The sequence below is a fragment of the Parasteatoda tepidariorum genome, chromosome 9 (genome assembly GCF_982258835.1).
Source record: "Parasteatoda tepidariorum strain Cologne lab strain chromosome 9, Ptep-v5.0, whole genome shotgun sequence".
NCBI classification, from domain to species: domain Eukaryota; kingdom Metazoa; phylum Arthropoda; class Arachnida; order Araneae; family Theridiidae; genus Parasteatoda; species Parasteatoda tepidariorum.
The window spans coordinates 93,305,886-93,322,638 of record NC_141763.1 but is presented as its reverse complement, the minus strand read 5'-3'; the positions used below and the strand labels follow the sequence as shown (position 1 = coordinate 93,322,638).

Here is a 16,753-nt window from a genome sequence, read left to right as displayed (position 1 = left end):
TAGGGAACTCTAACTCGTGATCCGTCTATCACTGAGGATATTTTACGTCAACACTGTGGTCAGTGCGAGCCGGGTGCGGAATTCCTATCTACCAGCCACTTCTGTGATTTGAACCCGGTCCACCTCATTGAAAGGTGAACACTCTATCCCCTGAGCCACTACGGCTAAATGTGAGTAAAGGATAATAAAAAAATAAAAAAAAGCATTATTTTTGAAAGTAGAATAAGTCTATTTTTAGAAAATAGTTAACAATATTTTCGGTAATATATATCGAGAAAATTTGGAATACAATAGGAATGAATAATCATAATAATAAATAACAATATTTTAAAAACGTGAGATTTTGAATTTATTCTAATTAATTTGTTTGTCTTTTTTTTTCCCCCAATTTTTTCTATAGTTTAAAATTTTGTATGAATATGGCTTCCACAATAAAAAAGAAACTGAAATCTGGTAATACATTCAATAATTTCAAACCGTTTCATATATATTACTTTAAAAATGCTTATTTAAAAAATGATATTCAAATAAAAAAGAAAAGATGATGTTAAATCCACAATTAAAAATCTTTCTGTGAATTAAATTATGAATCTTGTGAATTTAAATCTGCCTTTATTACTCTTAACTGAATTCCATATGAAACTCGGAGTAAATTTTTTGAAGTTATGCTTCTTATGCGACTTCCAACAAGGTTGCGTTAAACGTTTAACGCTACATTTTTATTGGCCGGGAAATCACGTGGTAGGATCCAGTTTTCCCTCATTCATTTCCATATTGTTTTGGTTCTCACTAGCATAAAAATAATAAAAATATTGTTTTTCTATAAATATTTTTTCAGTTTGTTTTGATACACATATAATTTAATAGGGTAGTATTTTTTATTTTCAAATTTAGTGGATAACAATTGTAAAAAATGAGTGAAAACAATCCCACGGACAATGCGACGGATTTAAGGTTATGTCAAGGTACGTCTCTTGTGAATATCAATTGATTGTTAAGTTTTCTCTTCTGAAATTACATTATGACGCATTCACATACATTATTAATACAAATACATTTTCCAGGGTGAGACGATGAGTCAACCACAAGCACTTCCACTGGTTCAAGAGGGAAAAATGCACAATATTACCGTGATTACAGAGCACGGAAGCGAGCTGAGCAGGAAAAAGAGTCGTTGAATAGAACTAGTGATCCTTCTACGACTGCTGATTCTTCTACAATTAACGTCGCAGGTTGCGAAGTTTAACTTCTTCCGCGCGGAGGGACTCCACGCACTATTTTTTTTTATTTTTACATTATAGTCTTTGAACTTGCGATCTAATTATCTTGCTATTTTATTCTAAAGCAATTTAGAAAATAGATCTATGGTCCCAGCATCGAAAAATTAAATAATTATATGTTATTGTAAATATTAGTTCTGAGATATAATTTTGACTGAAATTGTACATATAAGTAGCATCATTCAAGATGGACGATGTTAAATCCCTTAGAATATTTTAAGCATGTATTGAAGCAAGCTTTTTTATATAATAAAAAATAATTTATAATATCTAAAAATTTAAAAAGAATTTTAACGATGCCTCTTAATTATCAATATTTGCGATGCAAACAAAATGGCTATTTTTCTTCTCTCATTGAGAACATTTAAATCTCAGACTCCAAAACATTGAACATGATCTTTAAAAAAATTTACATCTACTCCTAAGGAGGGATTCGAACCTACAACCACTAACTCCGTAGTCCAGTACAGTAACCACTAGACCAGTGATCGGCTAAACTGCACGAGTTATATTTTTCTTTTGATAGCTCCTTTTTCAAAGAGGCATACAAAAACGACTAATTTCTTTGCTTAGGACTAAATATTTTGAAACAAGAAATACTCCAATGCATTTATTGTACCGCCACTCTCAACCAAAAAAATGGCAGCTAACAAAGTAGCCAACTCTCGCCAATGTCCTTCAATCCGAGAAAAGAAAGTTGCTTGCGAAAAAAGGTTTTACTCATTGGATTATGGCATAGTCGGTATTTAACCATTATCGGTATTTTTCAGCATTTATCGATAATCGGTATTTATCAAGCGTCGGTAATTTTTGGTATTTATCAAATGTTGATATTTTTTGCTATTATTACGCTTTGATATTTTTCAAAATTAATCATATTTACGATTTATTAATAGAATATTGTTTTAATATTGTTATTTTGATAATATAATATATATTGGTATTTCATGATATATCGATTTAATATTTGAATTTCTTTATATTGACTTCGTTCAATTAAATCTTGTACTATTTTCTCAGAATTGGGATAATGGATGAATAATTAGTAGTTATAAATATAACAAACAATTAAGTTTTTCAGCTTTCTTTAATTACTCCAACAGATTGGGTGATTGGCGACAATGAATTGGACTGATAAATTCCATTTTTTATTATAATGCTTACAAAACATTTCTAAGTATTCTAACACTACTGCATTTGTTTTAAATATAGCGACAAAACGTTGCCAGACATAACACTCAGCACAGACTTCAGTGAAACCATGCCAGATGCAACACTCAGCACAGACTTAAGTGAAACCATGCCAGATGCAACACAAAGCACGGACTTTATTAAAAGTCTGCCAGATACGACAAGCGTCACAGATTTAAATGGTAATTCCTACTTTAGTCATTTAATTCTTTAATTATGCAAATATCTCCTCAAAAACTCAACAAAATATCTTAATGGCAGTGTTGACTAAGATAGTAGGAGAGGAATGTGTGGGCCATTTCCCGGTATTTCGTATATATACCATTATCCTCCTATTATCCTAGTAAATAAATCTGTATCCTATTAATTGTAGTTTCCTAGTTCTCCGTATCCAAACAATTCTATCTCCATATCCTAGTAATTCTAGTTTTCTAGTTCTCCGTATCCGATTTATTATATCTCCATAAGCAATATTCCGCAAGAGCAGATATTCCGATTGGGTGGTGAGCCCAAGCATGCTTGGTACTCATTTTATCGACAGACTCAAGGCATGAAAGGCTGAGTCAACCTTGCCCGGCTCGAGGATCGAACCAAGTACTGCGCGAAGCGCTACCACTCAGCTACCGGGTATCTATGGATATATATAGATAAAAAACGCGACACGGAATGATGTTTGTTTGTTTTTTAGTGACAAGGTGATTTTTTTAACAGAAATGAGTAAAACTATACCAATAATTACATCAGACAATAATCACATTCTATATCACTGGTTTGCACAGTTTTCGTTGCATAATTTATTACGTCTTTATTGTAACTTCTGATAATTTTTTGATCAAGTTAATGTGCCAACCCTTGTTGAGATTGCAACTACAGTTAGTGTATGCTTATAGTATGTTTGATTGTCCTTAGTTTTGTGTATTTAATTGTTTATGTCGTATTTTTCGAGTGACCTACTTACCTCTTCAACCTGGATCACGTCTCCAGGACGGAGTGGGAAAGCACCCTCATTTAGTCTATATTCATATTCAGTATATATAAATAGCTCATTGCGCATCTCTTGTACGACGTAAATAAAATACCTACGTACCTACCCACCTTTAATTATTTTTAAAATATATATTGAACTAAATACACTGTTCTTCTCCGTCTTCTCCTATTTTTAACTTTATAAATAATTTATTTTATAATTACTAGATAAGTAAAATGACAGTTTATCTATATTTTATAGAGCTCCTGTCTAACTGCTTCATCACGAAAGAATGGATTCCAGTTAATCCATATCCTTATGCCGATCCTCATTTACCGCATAGCATTGAAGATGCTGATGATTACTGCCACTCGTTGAAAATGGATTTGTACAGACCTAAAATGCTGAAATACTTGATAGGAGATATCAAGGAGCGCAAAATGTGTACACCATCAGAAAGTAAGAATCGTGATTATTTAATTTATAGAATTTTTGATGTAATCTTCGGATATTCACGCATTAGATCTCAATCCTAATGTTCGTGGAAAGGACTTTAAATATGCTAATTAGTTATTGTGAACGATATTTTAAGATCAGACATAAAAACATTTTGTTATTTATGCTACTTGACAATAATAGCTAGCCTGCTATGGATAACCAAGCGAATTTAAGGCAATGGGTGAGATTGTTCTTGCTTTCCAGTGACCGAAAATTTGAATTTTGCCACACAAGCGTCACAGCCCGTTTATAGGTAGAACCTATTCATATTCTACTCATTCATCTACTGATCATTATTCTGACCTGACCCAGAGACTGATCTAACTCCAATTAAGTACCCTCACAAGTATTTTATATTGTAACTATCGTTGAACAGCCAACTCAATTTTGGGCTATTAATGTCCTACTTCATAGCCTTGTAATTTTGAACCCAATGCAGAGAACTGGGAAACTCCTGGAGCAAGTATTGGGAGAAATTTGCCTTCGTTGAGGACTTTTTGATGGAACTAATCAACATTTGCGTTACATGGAGAGGAAAACCAAGACGACTTCCTCCGGTTAATCTGACGGATGGGGGATTGTCTACCACTGAGATTATTTTAAGTCAGCACTGTGGTTGGTGCAAACCGGGTGTGGAATTCATATCGAACAGTCATCACTAGGATTTGAACCCGGTCCCCAGAAGTATGGATTTGTTATGAGAAACTCGAAAGACTTAATCTGTACCGGTCGCCATTTAATACATGGTGATTCTTCGCCCGGCGGGTTAAATTTTTGCGATTTTACGAACACAGGGCCAACGTATTACCAACCAGGCTTCCCTGGCCAACATAAAAACATACTTTCTTTAAATAAACATACCTTTTTTTTAGCTGAATTATGATTCCATACCCTCGAAATTTAGAGAGTAGCTGCAATCTCGGATATATCGTCCCAATAGTGAAGTCAAAGGTTCGGGCCCTTTATAGTTAATTTTACTTTTTGTACATTTCGACATCAAGAACAGTATTTTAAGTGAATTTAAAAAAATTGCATACAATTATAAGATTAGTTTAAGCAAAGATAATTCCATACAAAAAAAACTTTAGTAAACATTTATTACTTCTTATTATTTTATTAAATAACAGTTGAAAAATGTTTAAAATGCAAGATATACATATTTTTTCACTTTACATCCTTTAAAAAAAGTAATTTTATATAGTAAAATGAAAATTTCGCAAGTCAAATTTGAAATTAGATTTCTCAGGAATTATTTGACCGATTTCATTCAAAATTCGTAATTAATCATCCAAAATTTATTTATACAGATAATTAATAATTAATAACGCAAGGTATGTGAACTGCGGATAACCTATATTATAATTTATCGGAATGTTATAATTTATCCGAATGTTATTAATTATCGAATGTCATTGATTATCGTTCGAAATTATAGTTATAAATTATTAAATTATTAATGTAATTAAAAATGCTTCAGTCACGTTTCTTCCTTTTGTTACGATGCAAACGCTTTGACGTTTTGTTAATGAGCTGGGAAATTAATTGCTACATCTTTTACAAACATGTAAACATTTCTATCTCATATTTTTAAAACATATATTACTACATTTTGTGTTGAGTAGGGCATATGCATTATATGCAATATTAATTAATTTATTTATTTTTTATTAATTTATGAATTCAAATATTGCATATAACGTAAACTGAATTTATTTCCTTACATTTCAGATAGGAAAAACACAGTATATTTCGAGCCTGTGCGGATTAACAAGGAACATTTTATTTTCGCTACTGATTCTCAGGTAGAAATATATGAAGGAAATGCGGGATCATTAGTAAAACTTTTTTTGAAAGAATTTAATTTGGATATAGCTTGGGGTAAACAGAATGCGATCATGCTCATAAAAAATGAATCCCTGTTTCTAATTCAACATGCAAAGAGTGTACCTTACTTTTGCGTGAAGCATTCAACACCTACCAGGACGCCAGACTGGACTTTTCTTACTAACACTACACCACTGTGAGTAATTTTTATTTTTATAACCGTAATTGCACAGACGACCCAATTGAGTTTACGACAATTTATGTTAAACTCTGTAGCCTTGTAATTTTGAATCTACCCAGAAGACAAGGAAACTCCTGGATCAAGTATCGGGAGAAATTTGATTTCGCGGAGAGCTTTTTTGATCTAACTAACCCGCATTTGTGTTACATGGAAAAACCTCGAAGCCTCTCACTGTTAGCCAGACGGCTAGGGAACTCTAACTCGTGATCCGTCTATCACTGAGGATATTTTACGTCAACACTGTGGTCAGTGCGAGCCGGGTGCGGAATTCCTATCTACCAGCCACTTCTGTGATTTGAACCCGGTCCACCTCATTGAAAGGTGAACACTCTATCCCCTGAGCCACTACGGCTAAATGTGAGTAAAGGATAATAAAAAAATAAAAAAAAGCATTATTTTTGAAAGTAGAATAAGTCTATTTTTAGAAAATAGTTAACAATATTTTCGGTAATATATATCGAGAAAATTTGGAATACAATAGGAATGAATAATCATAATAATAAATAACAATATTTTAAAAACGTGAGATTTTGAATTTATTCTAATTAATTTGTTTGTCTTTTTTTTTCCCCCAATTTTTTCTATAGTTTAAAATTTTGTATGAATATGGCTTCCACAATAAAAAAGAAACTGAAATCTGGTAATACATTCAATAATTTCAAACCGTTTCATATATATTACTTTAAAAATGCTTATTTAAAAAATGATATTCAAATAAAAAAGAAAAGATGATGTTAAATCCACAATTAAAAATCTTTCTGTGAATTAAATTATGAATCTTGTGAATTTAAATCTGCCTTTATTACTCTTAACTGAATTCCATATGAAACTCGGAGTAAATTTTTTGAAGTTATGCTTCTTATGCGACTTCCAACAAGGTTGCGTTAAACGTTTAACGCTACATTTTTATTGGCCGGGAAATCACGTGGTAGGATCCAGTTTTCCCTCATTCATTTCCATATTGTTTTGGTTCTCACTAGCATAAAAATAATAAAAATATTGTTTTTCTATAAATATTTTTTCAGTTTGTTTTGATACACATATAATTTAATAGGGTAGTATTTTTTATTTTCAAATTTAGTGGATAACAATTGTAAAAAATGAGTGAAAACAATCCCACGGACAATGCGACGGATTTAAGGTTATGTCAAGGTACGTCTCTTGTGAATATCAATTGATTGTTAAGTTTTCTCTTCTGAAATTACATTATGACGCATTCACATACATTATTAATACAAATACATTTTCCAGGGTGAGACGATGAGTCAACCACAAGCACTTCCACTGGTTCAAGAGGGAAAAATGCACAATATTACCGTGATTACAGAGCACGGAAGCGAGCTGAGCAGGAAAAAGAGTCGTTGAATAGAACTAGTGATCCTTCTACGACTGCTGATTCTTCTACAATTAACGTCGCAGGTTGCGAAGTTTAACTTCTTCCGCGCGGAGGGACTCCACGCACTATTTTTTTTTATTTTTACATTATAGTCTTTGAACTTGCGATCTAATTATCTTGCTATTTTATTCTAAAGCAATTTAGAAAATAGATCTATGGTCCCAGCATCGAAAAATTAAATAATTATATGTTATTGTAAATATTAGTTCTGAGATATAATTTTGACTGAAATTGTACATATAAGTAGCATCATTCAAGATGGACGATGTTAAATCCCTTAGAATATTTTAAGCATGTATTGAAGCAAGCTTTTTTATATAATAAAAAATAATTTATAATATCTAAAAATTTAAAAAGAATTTTAACGATGCCTCTTAATTATCAATATTTGCGATGCAAACAAAATGGCTATTTTTCTTCTCTCATTGAGAACATTTAAATCTCAGACTCCAAAACATTGAACATGATCTTTAAAAAAATTTACATCTACTCCTAAGGAGGGATTCGAACCTACAACCACTAACTCCGTAGTCCAGTACAGTAACCACTAGACCAGTGATCGGCTAAACTGCACGAGTTATATTTTTCTTTTGATAGCTCCTTTTTCAAAGAGGCATACAAAAACGACTAATTTCTTTGCTTAGGACTAAATATTTTGAAACAAGAAATACTCCAATGCATTTATTGTACCGCCACTCTCAACCAAAAAAATGGCAGCTAACAAAGTAGCCAACTCTCGCCAATGTCCTTCAATCCGAGAAAAGAAAGTTGCTTGCGAAAAAAGGTTTTACTCATTGGATTATGGCATAGTCGGTATTTAACCATTATCGGTATTTTTCAGCATTTATCGATAATCGGTATTTATCAAGCGTCGGTAATTTTTGGTATTTATCAAATGTTGATATTTTTTGCTATTATTACGCTTTGATATTTTTCAAAATTAATCATATTTACGATTTATTAATAGAATATTGTTTTAATATTGTTATTTTGATAATATAATATATATTGGTATTTCATGATATATCGATTTAATATTTGAATTTCTTTATATTGACTTCGTTCAATTAAATCTTGTACTATTTTCTCAGAATTGGGATAATGGATGAATAATTAGTAGTTATAAATATAACAAACAATTAAGTTTTTCAGCTTTCTTTAATTACTCCAACAGATTGGGTGATTGGCGACAATGAATTGGACTGATAAATTCCATTTTTTATTATAATGCTTACAAAACATTTCTAAGTATTCTAACACTACTGCATTTGTTTTAAATATAGCGACAAAACGTTGCCAGACATAACACTCAGCACAGACTTCAGTGAAACCATGCCAGATGCAACACTCAGCACAGACTTAAGTGAAACCATGCCAGATGCAACACAAAGCACGGACTTTATTAAAAGTCTGCCAGATACGACAAGCGTCACAGATTTAAATGGTAATTCCTACTTTAGTCATTTAATTCTTTAATTATGCAAATATCTCCTCAAAAACTCAACAAAATATCTTAATGGCAGTGTTGACTAAGATAGTAGGAGAGGAATGTGTGGGCCATTTCCCGGTATTTCGTATATATACCATTATCCTCCTATTATCCTAGTAAATAAATCTGTATCCTATTAATTGTAGTTTCCTAGTTCTCCGTATCCAAACAATTCTATCTCCATATCCTAGTAATTCTAGTTTTCTAGTTCTCCGTATCCGATTTATTATATCTCCATAAGCAATATTCCGCAAGAGCAGATATTCCGATTGGGTGGTGAGCCCAAGCATGCTTGGTACTCATTTTATCGACAGACTCAAGGCATGAAAGGCTGAGTCAACCTTGCCCGGCTCGAGGATCGAACCAAGTACTGCGCGAAGCGCTACCACTCAGCTACCGGGTATCTATGGATATATATAGATAAAAAACGCGACACGGAATGATGTTTGTTTGTTTTTTAGTGACAAGGTGATTTTTTTAACAGAAATGAGTAAAACTATACCAATAATTACATCAGACAATAATCACATTCTATATCACTGGTTTGCACAGTTTTCGTTGCATAATTTATTACGTCTTTATTGTAACTTCTGATAATTTTTTGATCAAGTTAATGTGCCAACCCTTGTTGAGATTGCAACTACAGTTAGTGTATGCTTATAGTATGTTTGATTGTCCTTAGTTTTGTGTATTTAATTGTTTATGTCGTATTTTTCGAGTGACCTACTTACCTCTTCAACCTGGATCACGTCTCCAGGACGGAGTGGGAAAGCACCCTCATTTAGTCTATATTCATATTCAGTATATATAAATAGCTCATTGCGCATCTCTTGTACGACGTAAATAAAATACCTACGTACCTACCCACCTTTAATTATTTTTAAAATATATATTGAACTAAATACACTGTTCTTCTCCGTCTTCTCCTATTTTTAACTTTATAAATAATTTATTTTATAATTACTAGATAAGTAAAATGACAGTTTATCTATATTTTATAGAGCTCCTGTCTAACTGCTTCATCACGAAAGAATGGATTCCAGTTAATCCATATCCTTATGCCGATCCTCATTTACCGCATAGCATTGAAGATGCTGATGATTACTGCCACTCGTTGAAAATGGATTTGTACAGACCTAAAATGCTGAAATACTTGATAGGAGATATCAAGGAGCGCAAAATGTGTACACCATCAGAAAGTAAGAATCGTGATTATTTAATTTATAGAATTTTTGATGTAATCTTCGGATATTCACGCATTAGATCTCAATCCTAATGTTCGTGGAAAGGACTTTAAATATGCTAATTAGTTATTGTGAACGATATTTTAAGATCAGACATAAAAACATTTTGTTATTTATGCTACTTGACAATAATAGCTAGCCTGCTATGGATAACCAAGCGAATTTAAGGCAATGGGTGAGATTGTTCTTGCTTTCCAGTGACCGAAAATTTGAATTTTGCCACACAAGCGTCACAGCCCGTTTATAGGTAGAACCTATTCATATTCTACTCATTCATCTACTGATCATTATTCTGACCTGACCCAGAGACTGATCTAACTCCAATTAAGTACCCTCACAAGTATTTTATATTGTAACTATCGTTGAACAGCCAACTCAATTTTGGGCTATTAATGTCCTACTTCATAGCCTTGTAATTTTGAACCCAATGCAGAGAACTGGGAAACTCCTGGAGCAAGTATTGGGAGAAATTTGCCTTCGTTGAGGACTTTTTGATGGAACTAATCAACATTTGCGTTACATGGAGAGGAAAACCAAGACGACTTCCTCCGGTTAATCTGACGGATGGGGGATTGTCTACCACTGAGATTATTTTAAGTCAGCACTGTGGTTGGTGCAAACCGGGTGTGGAATTCATATCGAACAGTCATCACTAGGATTTGAACCCGGTCCCCAGAAGTATGGATTTGTTATGAGAAACTCGAAAGACTTAATCTGTACCGGTCGCCATTTAATACATGGTGATTCTTCGCCCGGCGGGATAAAATTTTGCGATCTCACGAACACAGGGCCAACGTATTACCAACCAGGCTTCCCTGGCCAACATAAAAACATACTTTCTTTAAATAAACATACCTTTTTTTTAGCTGAATTATGATTCCATACCCTCGAAATTTAGAGAGTAGCTGCAATCTCGGATATATCGTCCCAATAGTGAAGTCAAAGGTTCGGGCCCTTTATAGTTAATTTTACTTTTTGTACATTTCGACATCAAGAACAGTATTTTAAGTGAATTTAAAAAAATTGCATACAATTATAAGATTAGTTTAAGCAAAGATAATTCCATACAAAAAAAACTTTAGTAAACATTTATTACTTCTTATTATTTTATTAAATAACAGTTGAAAAATGTTTAAAATGCAAGATATACATATTTTTTCACTTTACATCCTTTAAAAAAAGTAATTTTATATAGTAAAATGAAAATTTCGCAAGTCAAATTTGAAATTAGATTTCTCAGGAATTATTTGACCGATTTCATTCAAAATTCGTAATTAATCATCCAAAATTTATTTATACAGATAATTAATAATTAATAACGCAAGGTATGTGAACTGCGGATAACCTATATTATAATTTATCGGAATGTTATAATTTATCCGAATGTTATTAATTATCGAATGTCATTGATTATCGTTCGAAATTATAGTTATAAATTATTAAATTATTAATGTAATTAAAAATGCTTCAGTCACGTTTCTTCCTTTTGTTACGATGCAAACGCTTTGACGTTTTGTTAATGAGCTGGGAAATTAATTGCTACATCTTTTACAAACATGTAAACATTTCTATCTCATATTTTTAAAACATATATTACTACATTTTGTGTTGAGTAGGGCATATGCATTATATGCAATATTAATTAATTTATTTATTTTTTATTAATTTATGAATTCAAATATTGCATATAACGTAAACTGAATTTATTTCCTTACATTTCAGATAGGAAAAACACAGTATATTTCGAGCCTGTGCGGATTAACAAGGAACATTTTATTTTCGCTACTGATTCTCAGGTAGAAATATATGAAGGAAATGCGGGATCATTAGTAAAACTTTTTTTGAAAGAATTTAATTTGGATATAGCTTGGGGTAAACAGAATGCGATCATGCTCATAAAAAATGAATCCCTGTTTCTAATTCAACATGCAAAGAGTGTACCTTACTTTTGCGTGAAGCATTCAACACCTACCAGGACGCCAGACTGGACTTTTCTTACTAACACTACACCACTGTGAGTAATTTTTATTTTTATAACCGTAATTGCACAGACGACCCAATTGAGTTTACGACAATTTATGTTAAACTCTGTAGCCTTGTAATTTTGAATCTACCCAGAAGACAAGGAAACTCCTGGATCAAGTATCGGGAGAAATTTGATTTCGCGGAGAGCTTTTTTGATCTAACTAACCCGCATTTGTGTTACATGGAAAAACCTCGAAGCCTCTCACTGTTAGCCAGACGGCTAGGGAACTCTAACTCGTGATCCGTCTATCACTGAGGATATTTTACGTCAACACTGTGGTCAGTGCGAGCCGGGTGCGGAATTCCTATCTACCAGCCACTTCTGTGATTTGAACCCGGTCCACCTCATTGAAAGGTGAACACTCTATCCCCTGAGCCACTACGGCTAAATGTGAGTAAAGGATAATAAAAAAATAAAAAAAAGCATTATTTTTGAAAGTAGAATAAGTCTATTTTTAGAAAATAGTTAACAATATTTTCGGTAATATATATCGAGAAAATTTGGAATACAATAGGAATGAATAATCATAATAATAAATAACAATATTTTAAAAACGTGAGATTTTGAATTTATTCTAATTAATTTGTTTGTCTTTTTTTTTCCCCCAATTTTTTCTATAGTTTAAAATTTTGTATGAATATGGCTTCCACAATAAAAAAGAAACTGAAATCTGGTAATACATTCAATAATTTCAAACCGTTTCATATATATTACTTTAAAAATGCTTATTTAAAAAATGATATTCAAATAAAAAAGAAAAGATGATGTTAAATCCACAATTAAAAATCTTTCTGTGAATTAAATTATGAATCTTGTGAATTTAAATCTGCCTTTATTACTCTTAACTGAATTCCATATGAAACTCGGAGTAAATTTTTTGAAGTTATGCTTCTTATGCGACTTCCAACAAGGTTGCGTTAAACGTTTAACGCTACATTTTTATTGGCCGGGAAATCACGTGGTAGGATCCAGTTTTCCCTCATTCATTTCCATATTGTTTTGGTTCTCACTAGCATAAAAATAATAAAAATATTGTTTTTCTATAAATATTTTTTCAGTTTGTTTTGATACACATATAATTTAATAGGGTAGTATTTTTTATTTTCAAATTTAGTGGATAACAATTGTAAAAAATGAGTGAAAACAATCCCACGGACAATGCGACGGATTTAAGGTTATGTCAAGGTACGTCTCTTGTGAATATCAATTGATTGTTAAGTTTTCTCTTCTGAAATTACATTATGACGCATTCACATACATTATTAATACAAATACATTTTCCAGGGCGAGACGATGAGTCAACCACAAGCACTTCCACTGGTTCAAGAGGGAAAAATGCACAATATTACCGTGATTACAGAGCACGGAAGCGAGCTGAGCAGGAAAAAGAGTCGTTGAATAGAACTAGTGATCCTTCTACGACTGCTGATTCTTCTACAATTAACGTCGCAGGTTGCGAAGTTTAACTTCTTCCGCGCGGAGGGACTCCACGCACTAATTTTTTTTATTTTTACATTATAGTCTTTGAACTTGCGATCTAATTATCTTGCTATTTTATTCTAAAGCAATTTAGAAAATAGATCTATGGTCCCAGCATCGAAAAATTAAATAATTATATGTTATTGTAAATATTAGTTCTGAGATATAATTTTGACTGAAATTGTACATATAAGTAGCATCATTCAAGATGGACGATGTTAAATCCCTTAGAATATTTTAAGCATGTATTGAAGCAAGCTTTTTTATATAATAAAAAATAATTTATAATATCTAAAAATTTAAAAAGAATTTTAACGATGCCTCTTAATTATCAATATTTGCGATGCAAACAAAATGGCTATTTTTCTTCTCTCATTGAGAACATTTAAATCTCAGACTCCAAAACATTGAACATGATCTTTAAAAAAATTTACATCTACGCCTAAGGAGGGATTCGAACCTACAACCACTAACTCCGTAGTCCAGTACAGTAACCACTAGACCAGTGATCGGCTAAACTGCACGAGTTATATTTTTCTTTTGATAGCTCCTTTTTCAAAGAGGCATACAAAAACGACTAATTTTTTTGCTTAGGACTAAATATTTTGAAACAAGAAATACTCCAATGCATTTATTGTACCGCCACTCTCAACCAAAAAAATGGCAGCTAACAAAGTAGCCAACTCTCGCCAATGTCCTTCAATCCGAGAAAAGAAAGTTGCTTGCGAAAAAAGGTTTTACTCATTGGATTATGGCAAAGTCGGTATTTAACCATTATCGGTATTTTTCAGCATTTATCGATAATCGGTATTTATCAAGCGTCGGTAATTTTTGGTATTTATCAAATGTTGATATTTTTTGCTATTATTGCGCTTTGATATTTTTCAAAATTAATCATATTTACGATTTATTAATAGAATATTGTTTTAATATTGTTATTTTGATAATATAATATATATTGGTATTTCATGATATATCGATTTAATATTTGAATTTCTTTATATTGACTTCGTTCAATTAAATCTTGTACTATTTTCTCAGAATTGGGATAATGGATGAATAATTAGTAGTTATAAATATAACAAACAATTAAGTTTTTCAGTTTTCTTTAATTACTCCAACAGAGTGGGTGATTGGCGACAATGAATTGGACTGATAAATTCCATTTTTTATTATAATGCTTACAAAACATTTCTAAGTATTCTAACACTACTGCATTTGTTTTAAATATAGCGACAAAACGTTGCCAGACATAACACTCAGCACAGACTTCAGTGAAACCATGCCAGATGCAACACTCAGCACAGACTTCAGTGAAACCATGCCAGATGCAACACAAAGCACGGACTTTATTAAAACTCTGCCAGATACGACAAGCGTCACAGATTTAAATGGTAATTCCTACTTTAGTCATTTAATTCTTTAATTATGCAAATATCTCCTCAAAAACTCAACAAAATATCTTAATGGCAGTGTTGACTAAGATAGTAGGAGAGGAATGTGTGGGCCATTTCCCGGTATTTCATATATATATATATACCATTATCCTCCTATTATCCTAGTAAATAAATCTGTATCCTATTAATTGTAGTTTCCTAGTTCTCCGTATCCAAACAATTCTATCTCCATATCCTAGTAATTCGAGTTTTCTAGTTCTCCGTATCCGAATAATTCTATCTCCATATCATAATAAATATACTCGTATCGTATTAATTCTAGTTCCCTAGTTGTCCGTATCCGAGTAATTATATCTCCATAAGCAATATTCCGCAAGAGCAGATATTCCGATTGTGTGGTGAGCCCAACGCGAAACCCTAGTGTTTAGTTCCCAAGCATGCTTGGTACTCATTTTATCGACAGACAGGAATGAAAGGCTGAAAGGCTGAGTCAACCTTGCCCGGCCCGAGGATCGAACCAAGTACTGCGCGAAGCGCTACCACTCAGCTACCGGGTATCTATGAATATAAGATAAAAAACTCGACACGGAATGATGTTTGTTTGTTTTTTAGTGACAAGGTGATTTTTTTAACAGAAATGAGTAAAACTATACCAATAATCACATCAGACAATAATTACATTCTATAACACTGGTTTGCACAGTTTTCGTTGCATAATTTATTACGTCTTTATTGTAACTTCTGATAATTTTTTGATCAAGTTAAAGTGCCAACCCTTGCTGACATTGCAACTACAGTTAGTGTATGCTTATAGTATGTTTGATTGTCCTTAGTTTTGTGTATTTGATCGTTTATGTGGTATTTTTCGAGTGACCTTACCTCTTTAACCTGAATCATATCTCTTGGGCGGATTGGGAAAGCACCCCATTCAGTCTATATTCATATTCAGTCTATATCAATAGCTCATTGCGCATCTCTAGTACGACGTAAATAAAATACCTACTTACCTACCCATCTTTAATTACTTTTTAAAATATATTTTGAACTAAGTACACTGCTCTGCTCCGTCTTCTCCTATTTTTAATTTTATAAATAATTTACTTTATAATTTCTAGATAAATAAAATGACAGTTTATCTATATTTTATAGAGTTCCTATCTAACTGCTTCATCACGAAAGAATGGATTCCCGTTAATCCATATTATTATGCCGATCCTCATTTCCCGCATAGCATTGAAGATGCTGAGGATTACTGCCACTCGTTGGAAAAGGATTTGTACAGACCTAAATTACTGAAACACTTGATAGTAGATATCAAGGGGCACAAAATGTGTTCAACATTAAAAAGTAAGAATCATGATTATTTAATTTATATAATTTTTTGATGTAATTTTCGGAAGTTCACGCATTAGATCTCAATGTTCGTGGAAATGACTTTAAATATGCTAATTAGTTATTGCGAACAATATTTTAAGTTCAGACGTAAAAACATTTTGTTGTTTATACTACTTGACAATAATAGCTAGCCTGCTATGGATAACAAAGCGAATTTAAGGCAATGGGTGAGATTGTTCTTGTTTTCCAGTGGTGCCATGTACGACCCAAAATTTGGATTTTGCCACACAAGCGTCACAGCCCGTTTATAGATAGGACCCATTCATTCATCCTCTGATCATAATTCTGACCTGACCCAGAGAATGATCCAACTTCAATTCAGTACC

The 16,753-nt window shown here is 32.4% G+C and overlaps 1 protein-coding gene across 1 annotated transcript in view; it reads left to right on the top strand.

Moving 5' to 3' along the window:
* Positions 1-16,753, top strand: part of LOC147804340 (uncharacterized) — an 80,832-nt gene that overhangs the window by 51,539 nt on the left and 12,540 nt on the right. The window contains exons 14-21 of the mRNA XM_087151535.1: positions 2,493-2,653; positions 3,700-3,897; positions 5,665-5,956; positions 8,681-8,841; positions 9,888-10,085; positions 11,853-12,144; positions 14,869-15,029; positions 16,182-16,379. Of these exons, the coding sequence (XP_087007661.1) occupies positions 2,493-2,653; positions 3,700-3,897; positions 5,665-5,956; positions 8,681-8,841; positions 9,888-10,085; positions 11,853-12,144; positions 14,869-15,029; positions 16,182-16,379 (1,661 nt within the window). The remainder of the gene's footprint in view (positions 1-2,492; positions 2,654-3,699; positions 3,898-5,664; positions 5,957-8,680; positions 8,842-9,887; positions 10,086-11,852; positions 12,145-14,868; positions 15,030-16,181; positions 16,380-16,753) is intronic.